Source organism: Alosa alosa, chromosome 2 (genome assembly GCF_017589495.1).
Source record: "Alosa alosa isolate M-15738 ecotype Scorff River chromosome 2, AALO_Geno_1.1, whole genome shotgun sequence".
NCBI classification, from domain to species: Eukaryota; Metazoa; Chordata; class Actinopteri; order Clupeiformes; family Clupeidae; genus Alosa; species Alosa alosa.
This window is the reverse complement of record NC_063190.1, coordinates 18934682-18951309: the sequence shown is the minus strand read 5'-3', so window position 1 is coordinate 18951309 and position 16628 is coordinate 18934682. Positions and strand designations below refer to the sequence as shown.

Below are 16628 nucleotides of genomic sequence, written 5' to 3'. Positions count from 1 at the left end.
TAAAATGTATATATTAAATAATGTGGTGGTAATGACACATTTACCTGACAAAATGACCTGACATGGCAAGAATTCATAATTCATTCCTTTATATTATGGTCTCAACCAAACGCACAAGGTCACTCCTATCAAAATAACTGACAATTAATCAAATTTTGAATTTTATTTTTCAAAATGTCAGTAACCCAATTTTACCAGAAATCTGAGAAATACTTATATATAGAAAACTAGTTTTCCCTTTGGAGATTTATAAAGTTAATCTGTCTATTTGTCTGTCTGTCTATCTATCTATCTATCTATCTATCTATCTAGCCTCTCTGTCTATCTAGCTAGCACTATAAAAATAGCTGTTATAATCTTTCTCCATACTCCACTTGCATATTGTCCTTCACAAGATCACAACTCTGGAAGAGGTGCTCTTTAGATGATTGATATACATATAAATAGGCCTAGCCTATCTCTGAACTATTGTACAATGACTTCATACAGACTAGCCTACGCTCAGTTTTAATAATCTTGATTTTGTGTGTGTATAGTATAACCAAAATTATTTTTTTTTAAAAAGGTCTCTTATGCACAAATGACCTTGCAATAAAATGTATGAAAAGCTGTGAGTGTGTGTGTGTGTGTGTGTGTGCTCATGCAGGTGTTGTTATATTAATTCTTGGTGCACAAAGAAACAGACATCATCTAAACACTGTTTAATAACGTTTTAATGTGATCCATTATAATTATGATCATTTTGGTATGCATAAATCATTACATTTCCATTCTCAGGAGGGATGCTTTACATCAAATTAATTAACATCAACATACTGAAAAGCCTCTTTCTCTCTCTCATTCATGAATTTGTGCATCAATTTGTGTGTTTGTGTAAGTGTGTGTGTGTGTGTGTGTGTGTGTGTGTATTCTCACATATGAGTGTGTACATTTGTATCGTCAATAGGCCTGCTCTTATTTCACATAAACATGCACGCAATTACAATCACTCACAAATCCACAAACAAAAAGGCATCCAACACAGGTACAATATTCAGGAAAGCACTTGATATGAGAAATATGTTTTCTCTATGCACACACAGACACACACACACACACACACACACACACACACACACACACACATGCACACACATACACACTTTATACAGTAGCTAATGCACAAACAATCATATAATCTCCATAATTAAACCAAAACAATTAATACCTTCTATTCTGGTGCTCTCATTGGCGCAGAGAGTGACAAAACAATAGCAGTGACATAATAAAAGAGGAAATAAAAGCCTAAAAGCACAAGAGACTTACAACAGAACTCATCAAAGAACTGATCTTTCACTGACACAATCACGCATGGTGAGAAGTACATCATTTGGAGACTCCTAGAAGGCACACTGAACAAATGGCAGGTGCACGTGGCAATGATCAGCTCCGTCACAGCTGGGCGTCAAGTGGATCTCTCTCTCTCTGGGGACCTCTGTGCAGTCTCACTTGTCCAGTCCATTGATGTTCTCCGGCACAAGACCCTCCAGGACAGCTTGTTTGGATTCCTGAATCTAAGGGACGCAACAGACCAAACAACGGTGAGTCTAATCAATCATCTTTCCTCTGTTGTGGCTAGCGCGGGTGCTGACCATGGTATTAGATTGCACCAGAGGTATTGATTGACGTACCTGAAATGTGCGGCTGAGTCCCACGATGCTCTGCATGTTGGTGCTGTAGTAGCCGAGGATATAATGCCCAGAGAGCAGCGGAAGATCGTCTCCCTTCATACACACCTACATGATGTCAACAAGACCATTAGACACATGGGAAACACACACACACACACACACACACACACACACACACACACACACGTCTAGGCCTACATACACATATGTGCAAACATACGGACACATAAATATCTCCTTCTCTCACTCAGATTCAATTGAATTTTATTGCCATGATCAATTATGTATACAGTGTAGCCAAAGCAAGGTGCAACATTAAAGAAAAACTCTTATACACACACACACACACACACACACACTGACTGTAACAAACTGGGCCATCACTCCATACACCTAAGGGTTTTTAACAGATGTTTACCTTCACAAGATCATTAACGGGAACCTCATAATCTTTTGCCCAGGTAAAGGCCACATAGTCATGGGGGCTCTTGAAGTCAGTCTGCAAAAGGAAGAAAGAACGCATCCTGTGAGAAATGATGGCAACATACTCATGTCTATGCAATAATACACTGTTCATTGGTTCAGCCATAACTGATTAAGAGAGAATTATCTGTAATGTTACTCATTTGTTCTTATGAACAGATGCCACATTTATTTCCTTGGCATTATACCTGTGCTCTGCCCAATGGCAATAAGGCAGGGATCACACTGACCAGCGGCAAGCGTTAGGTTTCCTATTATTCTTTATGGTTTGTCAGCGGAACGGTTGAGGGTTAGCGTAAAGCTAGTGTTGAATAAGCTGAGCGTTGAACTTGGTTCAACTTTCAAAGTGCAACGCGAACATATTCAATTGTCAGTTTACTTAGGAACGAAATAGAACTTATTATGGTCTGAGCATTGCGTTAAGCATACCAAAGCCGCTTCGTTATTCCCAGTGTGAATGGTTGTACATGGTTTAAGCCTAGTCCTAGACTAAAACTTTAGAAATAGGACATTTTCATTGAAGCTCTCTTTTAGTTTAGGACTAGGCTTAATCCATGTAAGGAAAAGCAGCCAATCAAGTCATGCAGGTTCTTGTCATCGTCATAGTGGTGCTGTTGTTGTGTTTAATGTGGCGAGCTGACCTTGTAGAGGCCGATCCAGTCATAGGTGGAGGCGGGGAAGGCCTCCTGGATGGTGTAGGAGACCAGAACATTCTCGTCAGCACTCCATAGGCCCTCTGCCTCCACTGTCACCAGAGGCCTCTCAAACTTCTTACGCATCTGAGGGAGAGAGAGGTAGAGAAAACAGGTTAGAGAGAGAGAGAGAGAGAGAGAGAGAGAGAGAAAGAGAGTGAGGGACAGGATGGGGGTCAGTGGTTTGATAGGTGTAGCCAGTTGAAAGAGAGACAGACACAAAAAGAGACATGGAGAAAGATGGATGGAGGGGCAGAGGCAGAGGAGAGAAAAAACAGAAAGAGAGAAGGAAACATGCTGAAGCATGAAAATACACAACTGCATTAACCCTTAAAGGAGTACCGTCACACCGGTGTGACGGGAATGTTGGGAAATTAACATTCTAAAGAATATCTGGGTTCATTGAATTCAACATAGAATTTTAGAACCTTCAATTGTTGCGGAACTTAGAATGTTCAAAAACCTACACCTTTAAGGGTTAAACAATGCTGCAGTCACACCCAATAAATTAACATAACACTGGCATCTCTTTGTCAATGGCAACTGCAATTTAACTGTACTGAATAGGTAAATGAAACATTGGCATATATAATGATTCAATGGTTGGTATAAAATGCTTCCTTCCTCTTCTCTGGTGCTCACCTCCAAGGTGAAGATGCCGATGACAGGCTTGTGGTCGCTGATGCCGTACTCCATGTTACAGGTGTAGACATCCTGCGCCACTTTCAGGGGATACTCCTCGTCATCGTCCACTAGCAGCGATGTCCTGGAGGAGCCCTCATCATCGTCTGTCTTGGGTCGGATTCGCCACAGGATGCGGTCAGTCCAGGCCGGCTTCCTCTTCTTCCCACTGGCCAATCGGAGAGAGAAGGACTGGGGTTAGAGTTATATATTCTTCACTGGTCAATCGGAGAGAGGAATACTGGAAGACTGGGAGTTAGTCCTCAGCTGTTGGTTCTGTGAGTTAAAAAGTCCAGATATATGGGTTCAGGAACCTACTTATAAACTTTTTTTTTTTTACTTCATCCTTTTTATATAGTTCGGTCATTTAACAATGAACCTTTTAGCCATAACCAATTTGTCCTAATCTATATCATAGTATGTAGTTAATGATGAATAGTTCATCAATAGATTAAAAGTTTAAACCAGAGACGGTTGATAATGTATATTAAGGATCTTTGGTTTAACCATCTGAACTACTAAAAATCTGAACTACTACTCTCTGAACACTATACATAATATCATCTGTTATCTTAATCCAACAGAAAATATGACACTTTCTCAAACTATCTATGTAAACATTTGTTATTCACCCAAACATATCAATGGTGTTAGAAAGTGCTCATATGCAGAAGCTGTGTGAAAACAACAAAGAGGGAAATTGGTGACGGCACAATACACTAAACCTTAAGATGTTGGAGTGGACATTTACATAACACACCACCATTCTACAACACATACACGCACACACACACACACATATGAAACTACACAAAAAGCGACACAGCTACAGTGATACAGTGATGTGAGCAATGCAAGATCCTCACACACTCAGCTGTCAGGTAGAGAAAGAGAAACTATTGGTGTTTTATGGAAACGCACGCAGTTTTTCAGCAGGCTGTACCTGGGAAATGATCCCATATCTTCTCAATCAAATTGATCATCGTTTTCTCTAATGAGGTGATTATTGTGACCTATTTCATAGTGGAGATTATTAGGCTGCTCACACCAGCGTGTCGAAGCACAAACCTTGCCAAACACAATAGCAAAACAGCTGTGTAACGTATATATGGATGATAACAGCAAACAAAGACATTTTCCTGAGCTTGTCTCTATTCCTACTATATTTCTTTTTGGTTGGACCTCCACCCTTTTCCTCTCTACCTCTCCTCACACATGGCCAACCTGAACCCTGCCCTTACCCTACCCCCGTGTGCAGAGGACACCCACCTCTTGGGGGCCATCTCCCTGCGCCAGCCGCCCAGGCACACACAGAGAAGGAACCACATTAGTGTGGTGAGCAGGAGCCCCAGGCCGGTGCTGCAGCGCTGCAGAGGCCTGGGTCTGTACATGGTTAGCGGCAGGAGCAGCGCTCTCTCCCTGACAGACACACACATACACACGGCACAGGCTATGAAAGGGGATGACACACACGGGACACTTTTTTGAGCAATTTTGCTAGGCAATGATAGTGACCAGTGTTATTTTTGCACAGTCCCACTAATATTAGGAAACACATTTTCATCTGAAGAATGTAAATCAGCAGGGAATTTGTCATGATCATCCAATCAGAACATTAGGGACCTGTCAGGCTGTTGCCCGGCAACACTGCTCAAAAAGTTGGTCCCTGTATCATCGCCATAGCCTAGTACTCTAGGATCAGTAACACAACTCTTTCTAACAACCTAGTGAGTGCTCCCATTATAACCTCTCAAGGAGAAAAGACCAGCTTTTCACATTTTTTGAAGACCACTATCCGGTTGTCAAGTTGTTATACAATAATGTGCCAATAATTCTTTTTTCTGGTCCAACTGGGCCCAGAGTGACTCGTTTTTTCCATAGACAGTAAAAGGGAAATAAAATCCCCTATTTAGAGTAGCCTACAAAAAAACTGACATTCTACAGTACTACTTACTCACTGCGTCCAATAAATTGGATATCACCCTTGATTATATCATCTGGCTGCACAGCTACACTAATTACACTGTTAAAGTCAAGCGATTGTTTTTTACCCTCACTATAACGAAGGTGATGGTCACAAGGTTTACAGGTTGTAAAAACAGGCTGGCTCCGCTAGTAAACATTTTTGGACGAGAGAGCTGTTAGGCTTGGAAACAACATTGTGACGTCGGACTTAACAACCGAATAGGTTTCGCTATGTAATCAACCTTCTTACCTATAAATGGCATCACCATTTGAACGGTAGGTGTCCAAAACTGCATACTGCATTGTTTCAATAAATAGCTTCAGAAAAATAAGACCCTCAGAAACTCTTGATAGACTTGAATAGACAAGTTGGTAGACAAGTTGGAGCAATCACAATGGGTTTTGGTCTCTTTTTTATCGCTCTCTCTCTCTCTCTCTCTCTCTCTCTCTCTCTCATACATGGAGAATGGAGGACATGCACGGGAAAGCGTGAGCAATGTGGTGATGAGCAGGACAGACACGCAGTGACATGGACATGCATTGGAGATCAAAACCTTACTTAAAGCCAAACCATGTCTTCTGAAAGCTGTAGATCCAACAAAAGGAAAAAGGGCACATTTGAATCTCTGTATGCTTCTAACATTTCAGAATGTCAAACAGGTAATATATGGTGACTTTCCAGTTGTCATTTAGTGAATCGAACCTCAAAGAAGAAAATAAATAATGATAATAACAATAAAAGAATAAATGAAAAATAATTCTTGACTCCAGAGTCGATACAGAGTCAGGGATGAAGACTGTACCTGGAATCATACGTGTCAGAGTTCCTGTCAAACTTGTAGGTGGGTTTAAACTGTAAAGGCCCCTCCTCAAACTCCTGCAGCAGAGGTTCCTTCTTCTTCATCACAGTCAGCTGCCATGGCAACAAGCAAGAGAGACAGACTGAGGCAAAAGACATAAACATGGACTACATACTATGGACATACATATATGATATGATTATGAACACATTACTAGCTTACTATTACTACTACTACTACCACCAAAGTCCTTCTAACTCCTGCTGCAAATAATAACAACAACAACAACAACAACATTTATAATAATAATAATGATAATGATAACCATCATCATCATCATCTTCATAATTACATTTTGTTGTAGTTGCTACTGTTATCAAAATAGTGTTCTGTGGTGATGTAATCCTGTGAGCTGGGTAGCTGGTGATACCTGATCTTTCGTCCACAGCAGGTTGAACCGGCCGCCCTCGATGGATGAACGCAGGAAGTGCATCCCATGGTCAGCGATACGGAAGTTCAGATCACCAAACCAGAAGACCACTCTAAAGGATACAGATACAAGAGCCATACAAGTGCGTGTGTGTGTGTGTGTGAGAGAGAGAGTGTGTGTGTTTGAATGATTGAGTATATCTGGACAAATAGGTATTTAGATAAACATATGCCCAAAGGGAATGGGTAAGTATCTGTAATTGAGTGAGACAGTAACGGAAGGAACAGGAAAGACAGTGTAATACAAATTCAGAAAATTCTGACTGTAGAACTGAAGAACCCTTGAGGTTGTCTCACTTGTGGTCGAGGACATTCGGTGTGTTGTTGACGTCGAAGTCCTGAGTGTCTAGGATGTACTCAAACTCGTCGACCCGCTGCAGGGCGTAGTGCATGTGCGCAGCCAGGTGGCAGTTGAGGAAGCAGAGCATGTGTCCGTAGAAGGAGAAGCGGATGGACACTCCGCCCTTATTGCCCTACAGGGGCAATTATTACAAGGGATTGTTTAATTTAGTGTAATTTTTATCAGTCACATTTAATACCAAAAAATGTATATTTCAACGAATGAGAGTTTTTTTCATTTCACAACTGCATATCTGCATATTTAGGAAATAAATACATGTTTTGCACACAAATACAAACAAAATCCAAAAACACAAACAATCTCACATCTTCTGCCTTACCCAGAACCCGTAGATGCCTGTGCGAGTGTAGGTGGTCTGGACATTCCTGATGTAGGGAACATGAGCTTGTTTGGCAAACAGGAGGATCAGAAGGCCTTGCATTCTTACTGATGTGACCTGCATAGATAATGGTTTATGGGGTTAATTTACACACATGCAGACAAATGACAAGAACAAAATCTGTGGGTATAAAAAATATAGTCGCCCTATCTACTTGTTCTCAAATACTGGTGATGATAATTAGAAGTTAAGACATTTGGCAAGACAAGTTTGTTCGAGCACTTTTTAGAAGTGTAGTATAGTTGCAGTAGAAGGGAGTAGATATTGAGATAATATATTTTGCTGTGATTCCCACAGGGAAACAGAACACAGAGAGAAAGGGGGAGTAATAGTGGTAAAGTGTTGACCTACTTATGTGTATGAAATATCAAAGAATGATCCTGAAAATCAAAGAACGATCCTGACAGAATTACACGAGTGTGTGTGTGTGTGTGTGTGTGTGTGTGTGTGTGTGTGTGTGTGTGTGTGTGTGTGTGTGTGTGTGTGTTTTCCCAACACAAAGAGGGCAGTGTTTGTGACTCGTGCACCAGCAATGCTCTCTTGCGAGCTCACTATGGGACTTAATGAGGACCCTGCTCAAGTGTTCTATTGTTCCATTGAACCTACAACATCACGTGTGTGTGTGTGTGTGTGTGTGTGTGTGTGTGTGTGTGTGTGTGTGTGTGTGTGTTTGTGTGTGTGCGCTTGCCTGAGACACATATTTTCACATACCAACACACTTTCATTCTTTGAGTGTGACTCCCTGGATTTAGGCCATGTGGTGCACATACCTTTACTTAGCCTGTGTCTGTATGTGTGTGTGTGTGTGTGTGTGTGTGTGTGTGTGTGTGTGTGTGTGTGTGTGTGTGTGTGTGTGTGTGTGTGTGTGTGTACCTTAACATAGCCTTTTGGTGCCAGTGTGTCCATGAGGAGGTGACTCCAGGAGTCCTCTACGATGAGGTCTGATATGTACCTGACTGGTGTAGCACTGACCTCCTGCAGACTACACACACACACACACACACACATTAATCCCCACAACACCTACATTTACAGCATGTCTTTACTGTGCCCATTGCCCATACAGTGTCATCAGACTGCCAGCCCAAAGCATTTCTTACCCAATCACGTAGAGGTCAGTAGCAGTCTGCGAGTCCAGCCGCAGCAGAGAGGTGACATCACGAGGGGGTTCCGCTGTGGCTACGTTCCACGTGACCATGTGAAGCCTGAGGGAGAGGAGAGAAGAAAACGCAGGTTGCCACAGACTGGTAGCTGGGAGGAATGGAGCAACAGGTAAACAAACAAACAAACGGATAAATAAACAACGTGACTTTCTAATCATTTGAGACAATAATGCCTTGTGGCTAGCTTGATATCAAGCTTTACCAACCTCCATGGTAATACATGCCATACTTGGGCAAGCCTGATCACTATGAACGGAACAGAAGAGACAGACTGCAGAAGAGACTATGGAATTGAGAAAGAGCAAGATATCGACAGACACAAAGACTCGAGACACGAGATGAATGTCCACAGTTAATGATTCCGTATAAATAAAAGTCTGAACTGAAAAGATGAATGAGGGGCTGAGAGTCAGGCTTCTCTCTCTCTCTATCTCTCTGTCTCCCTCTCTCCATCTTTCTCTCTATCTTTCTCTTTCTCTCTTTCCCTCTATTTATTCTCTCTCTATCTCCCTCTCTCTCTTTTTCTCTCTTTCAATCTCTCTCTGTCTACCTCTCTCTCTCTCTGTCTCGCTCTCTCTCTCTCTGATGTCCACCTGAGGAACTCTTTGTTGGTCCAGCGTCCGCACAGGTTGAAGGCCTCGTCCAGTGTGCGGGACACCTCCTCGTTAGTCTCTTCGTCCGAGCTCAGGTCCTCCACGCAGGTGAGCAGCTGCGAGAGCCGTTGCCGCAGCATCAGACGGCCCGTGGTGGACTGGGACGTGCTACTGGACGAGCTGTCCGAACGGACACGTGGAAGTTCCAAACACTCAGCCATTTGGCCTATGACCGTGTGTGACCTACTGGCTTAGACGAGTGAGTTTACAGCTGCTCGTAAGGTTTCTGTCACCCACAGTGACCAGTGAGAGCTTCACACTCTTCAGAGTAAATGTCTTTGGTAGATTTGCAAGATGCTGACCTCTGCTCAGTGGCAAAAACGCTGGAGCAACACGCTTCAAACAATATAGCATTCACAGCAGTACACTGAAAATAAATAACAGTTCATCAAATGGTATAAGTCACTTAGGTGATCAACAACAGTTAATGCTAATTTTAGTTTTCTTTTTAGTCTTTAAAATGTCCTCTTTCTGTTTCTTCAAGTATGTTTCCTCCTCACAATCTTCTGATCTGCTTCATCTTAAAAATCTCCAGTCCATGCCATGTATCTCTGATGGGATTATATTTCAAATTTGCACAAACCCCAGTTGAAGTTGGCTGTCTGATAAAACAGCTTCAGGCAATGTGTCGTTCCAGGTAAAAATTTCACTGAACTTCACTCAAAACTCAGACCAAACAGTGAGACGAGTGTCCTAAAATAAGAAACACCTTGAGATCATTTATGAATCTAATCATCTCCAGCCGCGAGTAACCTCTCACTCACACACACACTGTCTCTCCCCTCTCTCTCCCGAGTATGATGGAATGAGAGAGTCCAAGCAGAGCTGCAGGTTTTGGGGGCAGAACTCACGGATTAGGGCCCTAATCTGGAGCACCAGAGCGCCACGTGGGAGCAGGTGTCAGCATAAGGAATACCCCCAAAGCACATGAACGGAGGCCTGACACACAAATCACACTGTGCATTGTTACGTTGGAGTTGGGAAATTCTTCAGAATGGCGTCATAAGCCGGTTATGGACTAAAAATATTGGGTTTAACAACGCAGGCGCCTCTATCATCCATCGAAAAAAAAGGCTTTGGTGGGGTGTGTGTGTGGGGAGCAAGTTGTTCTTCTGAGCCAAGCACTTTCTAAACAAATATGGTCCTAAGGGTGAATGTTTAGACAACTATGATTGAATAACAACACTTACATACCGTACATTTCAACACAGCAGCAGCAACTGTGAGTTAGATTAGTACGCAATTGAACAACAATTGAAACATTCAAGTCACATAATCCTATCAGTAACAAGGATTTCATTTTGTCGTTGGTTTTGCACCAACAGCCATGCTGGTTCACTCCAAATGTAACTATCGGCCATGTTTTTAATTAATAGTTTAGTCTCCCTCTCTCTCTCAGTCAATGAAATTCCACTTCCTCATTTCATGTCTGGGATGATTAGTAATTTCCAGGCTGCCTATATATGGGGTGGGGTGTGTGTGTGTGTGTGTGTGTATATGTGTGTGTGTGTGTATGTGTGTGTGTGTGTGTGGTTGGGGGGGGGGGGTGCTCATTTCTCTTTTGTCTGGGGCAGCATAGGATGACACAAGGCCGTGCCTGGTGTTAATTAGACTGCGACTAAGTGTAGATTTTACATAACAAAAAGGAAATACACAGAGCCGCCATGCAATGCAGTTTGGACTTTTGTACATTCTTTAAAAGCGCAGTATGTATTTTTTTGGCCAAAAACATTACAGAAGCTGGAATGGACTATGGACTTATAATGGTGCTATGATTGGGTGATAAATTAGTATTGTGTGATGCCAACATTCATTTGAAATTTACACAGATACTTTGTTTCCCTGTTAAGCCCCTTTCATGAAATCGCTTACATGTCTGAGCCTACAAAATGGTCAGCAAATGCATAAGAAACACCCCAGATATCAACATGTATAGCAGACACAACAGCCAGCTATATCCCATATTGCCAAGATGGTTTTCAATTTTTCAAAATAAAAGCCACTGATTTCACCTTTAAAACCTGAGGATGAGGCTCTCAGATGGTCATGGGTGATGACTTTCAGTATATATATATATAAGAATAAGTATATATACTCTTTTGATCCCATGAGGAAAATTTGGTCTCTGCATTTATCCCAATCCGTGAATTAGTGAAACACACAGTGTACACACAGTGAGGTGAAGCACACACTAATCCTGGCGCAGTGAGCTGCCTGCATCAACAGCGGCGCTCGGGGAGCAGTGAGGGGTTAGGTGCCTTGCTCAAGGGCACTTCAGCCGTGCCTACTGGTCGGGGTTCGAACCGGCAACCCTCCGGTAACAAGTCCAAAGCGCTAACCAGTAGGCCACGGCTGCCCCCATCTATTTCATTGATGTATTGTTTTATTCACTTTTTTGTTATCCATAAAAACACAGTCCAAATGAAAATATTTCTACATTATATTTCTTTGGGCATAATGTGAATAGAAGCTAATTCTATGAGTACATTCAACAAACACTGGAAGTTCACAGAACACTACCCTGAAGTTAACTAAAACTGAACTGAAAAGAAAAAAGGAGGATTGTGCTTTCACATCTTCATCAATGGTTTTCCCAATTAAATACTTCAGTCACTGACATTTTTAAATATAAAGTCTGCACTGCCCTGTCTTGAGAAAGCTGTTGTAGCTTCAAGCAACTTCAGAGATTACTTCATCTATAGTCTGTCTATTGTATTGAACAAACACCCATCCACAGTGCCTTGAACATCTTCCTGCCCTGCTACAAACAGAATAAGCACAACCTCTCATGCTGCCCTTCTTTATGTTCCTGTTTAGATCCTCCATACATTCTGATCATGATCACAGAACGGGGCAGCCGTGGCCTACTGGTTAGTGCTTCGGACCTGTAACCAGAGGGTTGCCGGTTCAAACCCTGACCAGTAGGCATGGTTGAAGGTCCCTTGAACAAGGCACCTAACCCCTCACCCCTCACTCCTCCCCGAGCGCCGCTGTTGTTGCAGGCAGCTCACTGCGCCGGGATTAGTGTGTGATTCACGGATTGGGATAAATGCAGAGACCAAATGTCCCTCATGGGATCAAAAGAGTATATATACTTACTAACTCTTCTCCATTCTTTTTTACACTTTTTGGGCAATTTTTTTGCGCAATTGTGCCTTGACAATTTCCCATTGAGATTGGGCAACATCATTTCTACCTGAATGATTTGGATACTTTTGAGTGACTTACTGAGATCATCCAATCAGAATAAGACTTCCCTGAAACCAGATGTCTAGAGCAAACTGGTTAATTGACACTGTGAGAGTGAGGTGTGTACAGGTGCAATGTTGTGCTGTAATACCTGCATGATTGTTTGGCACCAGCTTGTCTTACACTCATGGTAGCACCTGAAACATAAAATGCAAGACTTTAGCTCTTTCCCCATGTTCTCTCTGTATGAGTCCTTCATTCTCTACAGCACCTGACACATAAACCAACAACATGGCTGCCGTGAATGTACCTTATTAGCCCATTCATTAACCGGCGCACAGCCATTACAGGGAACCACGTGTCCTTCATCATTACAAAAGCCGCCCTCGGCTACCTCAGCTGAACTTGAGGAACGTCTTTAGTCCCACGGGAAAATGCAATGGCTAATACTCTATGCAGCTCAGAGGATATCTTTGAGAAACCTGGGCGGGTTGAGGGAGTTATTGAGGGAGTTATTTCTGTTGTGAAATGTGTTTGACTGTGTGGGTGTATGTGTGTGTGTGTGTATGTCAGGGTTCCCACCCATCACTGAAAACCTTGAATAACTGAATCACTGAAAACCTTGACCTTGAATAAAACTGCTTACTTTACACTGCAGGTAAGGGCTAGTTAAGAAATGTGACTTAAGCAATTGGATAAAATGTGTTCTCTCCCCCCTACCATCCTATGAAGGAAGTGATCAAAACTTTTCCAAAACGTTCAATGAATGTCCTGATTTCGGTGACTTTTCCAGGTTTTTCATGCCCGGGAACCCTGGTGTGTTAATAACAACATGGCTAATGTATTCATCAAAGTTAGTCAAAAGTGACATTAAAAGTCTATAAAATAAATAGATAACACATAGATTTACATATCTTCCGATGTCACACACACACACTAACACACACACACACACACACACAGACACACACACAGGCAACTCAATCAAATCACAAGATTACGTAATCCATGCAGACATAATATGAAATAATCTACTTCATGGGCTGGCTGACAAAATAAAAAGCTTTTCCTCATGTGCTTCCTCAAAGCTTTTCCTTGTGTGGCTAGTGTCAAATATCAACACAAACATACGGCCATACTTGTGTGCACTCTCTCATGAACTCAATCAGAGAGAGACAGTGAGAGACTGAGAGAGAGACAGAGAGAGAGTCTGCGCAAATGGGCTCAACTTATTGTTTTCTCATGTGTGAAATGTATGGCTCAGGGAACAAATTGAAATCCCGTGGGAGAGATGAAATATTGAAAATGGTGAGTGGGCTTTCATCGATCCCCCATGTTTCAGTAATATTCATCCAGTTTAAAATATTTTCTGGACATTTTTATTAATTTGTATCCTTTATAAAGGTTGCAAGCTACAGTTCTCCATAGTTATGCAACTCCCTGGAGTTGCCCTGTGTTCATGGTTAGAGCCCCTCTCTAACCTCCCATATAATCCCAAACATCACGCATGAGGCGACACAGCATGAGCTGCACGTCATTGTTCAAATGTTTTAAATCATTCTTGTCATTCTTTTTCTACTGTCATACATTCTACTGTTGGATGTATCAATACATGTTTTTTCTTGAAATGGTAAGCACATGCCTAGTTTACATGTTTTGAATCCGATATTGCTTTAGATAGCATTTGTTTACATGTCAAGACAGATTTCTGACATTATTCAGTCACCCTTAGCGTCTCATCTAATATCGTGTGCCTGAATTTGAGGTAAATTAAGTTATTAAATATATAAGTCAAATTATCAGTGTAAACACTGTAACAACGTGTTAAACCAGTAACAACACTTGTTATACAATAAAACATTGATGCCTTGATTTTGAATACCATGCAAGTTATATTATAGCCTAGCCTACTTGACAAGCGTAAACAAATCGACAGGCAATACCTGAAATCGTCGTAGTTGTATTTGTTATGGTGTCCAACTGTCAGTAGGCTACTCCGTGATGGCTTGACAGTGTTTGCAAGGATTCCCTGTTCGAGTCAGTTCACACCCTTTCTCTCATCTGTTGCCGTGCCTCTTCGCCGCTCTGCCAATGGCACGGATGCCTGTGGCCTTAAAGCACTAGGCTGTGCGACAGCTCAATTCCTCGGCCTATAAACACGCGATGTTTAAACGTAGATTAAAAGAGTTGTGAATGAGACGACTGTTGTAGATTTACTTTTCACTGTGTTGCCCGGCAGTTGACACAATGCATTCTTTGTTTCATTAGCTTAATATATTTTTAAGATATTGATGATGTCATCACTGTCCACATTGCGTTTGCATTTGAACTCACCTTACAAAGTCATGAGGCATTGCAACAATGTCGTCTATTAAAATGCCACCTCATAATTCTGTATGTTATGTTTATACAACTAAAAGCTAAAAAATGTGTAAGTTATAATATGGACAATGTTAAACATAACATAAGCCCACAATCCGGGAATCAGTGAAATTAAGCAGCAGGAAAACCGAGGCTAATCCTATTCCACAACCCATATCAAATTGGCACAGCAATGCAATGCGTGAGAAAAGCTATAGCCTTCCTATCTTAACTTTTAACCATCATGAGACATAGAATACGGTTGGATAATGCTAACTTCCACACACACACACACACGCGGGGTATGGTATGAGTAGTGATAAAGAATAATTACTGACAGAGATATTTAATTACAATTGTGTGCCAAAATATTAAAGCCTTACACCACTGGTATATGTCATGGTGGCAACAGCAACAGCATAATGTAACAAGACCACACCACACAGCATCACATTTCCCTACTCAAATTAACAACCCTTGTCATGGTGCAGGTGCAACTTTCACTGAATCGGCCCCGTCCCACTGTAGCCCTGTTTATTCCCCACACGGGCCCCATAAGGCGGCTTTAATGTTAATCTGCACTCTGGGCAAATCCGTCTTAGGGTGCCAGGGGTTTTTACTGCAGGGAGGACCCCCCCTCCTCCTCCTCCTTCCATCTGCGACCTACAGCTCCCTCGCTTGATTGGATGAGAGATTTTGGCTCAGTGAGGAAAAGAGAAAGTGAGAGAAAAGGGGGGGGGGTGAGAACTGAGAGAGAGTGAGAGAGAGAAAACAGAGAGAAATAGATTTGGAGGAGAGCATAGGGTGGGTGGAGGGGATGATAACTGAGAGAGCGATACAGCAACAGATATAAAAAAGAGATATAGGGAGATAAATACTGATAGAGAATGAGGGAGAGGAGAGAGAGAGGGGGAGAGGACAGAGAGGAGAGAGAGAGACAGGGGGAGAGGGAGAGAGACAGGGGTGGGGGAGAGAGAGAGAGGGAGAGAGAGAAAGAAAGAGAGGAGAGAGAAAGAAGCCATGGCTCTCAGCCCCTCATTCACAAATGAGATTCACAGCTTTTCAATTAAATTCGGACTTGTTTTTATTGATGGTGTCATTAACTTTGAGAGAGAAAGAGAGACAGAGACACAGAGAGAGAAAGAAAGAGAGAATGAGAGAGAATAGGAAGAGGGAGTTGGGTGACAGTACCAGGGGTCATCAGAGTTAGTGCTGATAGCTAAACGACTGACTTAGGAATGGGACAGTAGTAGGAGTCCCCCACAATCCCTCACTCAAGCAGGACAGGAGATCAAGTGGGACATGAGTCTTGAGTCTTGAAATGGTACAGACATCAGACACATGAGAATAGATAAGTAATATAGGTGAGAAGAAGTATTATTTAAACATGCTCTCCATATAACAGTTGTATAATGCATGGAATGTATGTATTATATAAATAACGTATAATAATTAGGGCTGTCAAAATAACTGATTAATTTCGATTAATTCATTTGAGAAAAAATAACTGATTAAAAAAATTTGTGCAGATTAATCGATTCCGTATGACCTTTGACCCCGAGCCATTCTAGTCAGTAAAAATTAGACTAAAATGAAGGAGAGAGAAGAAAACGTGCTGCCTGGATCATTGATTGGAACATTTACTTTTAAAAAAACGGCCTGATGGTGTTGATAAAAAATAGTGTTGAAAATAAAGTCCTCTGCAATGAAATGCCTTGTATGTGAAAAAAAAAACTTCTTCC

The 16628-nt window shown here is 41.9% G+C and overlaps 1 protein-coding gene across 3 annotated transcripts; it reads right to left on the bottom strand.

The window, feature by feature from the left end:
• Positions 1-691: 691 nt before the first annotated feature.
• On the bottom strand, positions 692-14686 carry inpp5kb (inositol polyphosphate-5-phosphatase Kb). 3 transcript variants are annotated; one of them, XM_048267560.1, is made up of 14 exons: positions 14469-14686; positions 12677-12722; positions 8621-8725; positions 8394-8502; positions 7461-7577; positions 7078-7253; positions 6722-6833; positions 6295-6404; positions 6051-6077; positions 3488-3695; positions 2795-2932; positions 2089-2169; positions 1671-1775; positions 692-1553 (listed from the first exon to the last, which is right to left on the bottom strand). In XM_048267560.1, the coding sequence occupies exons 2-14, from the start codon at positions 12712-12714 to the stop codon at positions 1485-1487; spliced, it is 1395 nt and encodes a 464-aa protein (XP_048123517.1). In that variant the 5' UTR covers positions 12715-12722; positions 14469-14686; the 3' UTR covers positions 692-1484. The 3 variants fall into 3 exon arrangements, with proteins under 3 accessions (XP_048123517.1, XP_048123498.1, XP_048123508.1); XM_048267541.1 differs by lacking the exons at positions 12677-12722; positions 14469-14686 and adding an exon at positions 9277-10210; XM_048267551.1 differs by lacking the exons at positions 6051-6077; positions 12677-12722; positions 14469-14686 and adding an exon at positions 9277-10206.
• Between the last annotated feature and the right edge of the window lie 1942 nt (positions 14687-16628).

What these genes read in the sequence shown, in the direction of transcription:
- inpp5kb (XM_048267541.1), bottom strand. Translation starts at nt 9,497, where the DNA reads ATGGCTGAGTGTTTGGAACTTCCACGTGTCCGTTCGGACAGCTCGTCC. An exon ending in ACCAACAAAGAGTTCCTCAG is followed by an intron (nt 8,726 to 9,276) that starts GTGGACATCAGA and finishes CCTCTCCCTCAG; the next exon opens with GCTTCACATGGTCACGTGGA. An exon ending in CCGTTAATGATCTTGTGAAG is followed by an intron (nt 1,776 to 2,088) that starts GTAAACATCTGT and finishes GACATCATGTAG; the next exon opens with GTGTGTATGAAGGGAGACGA.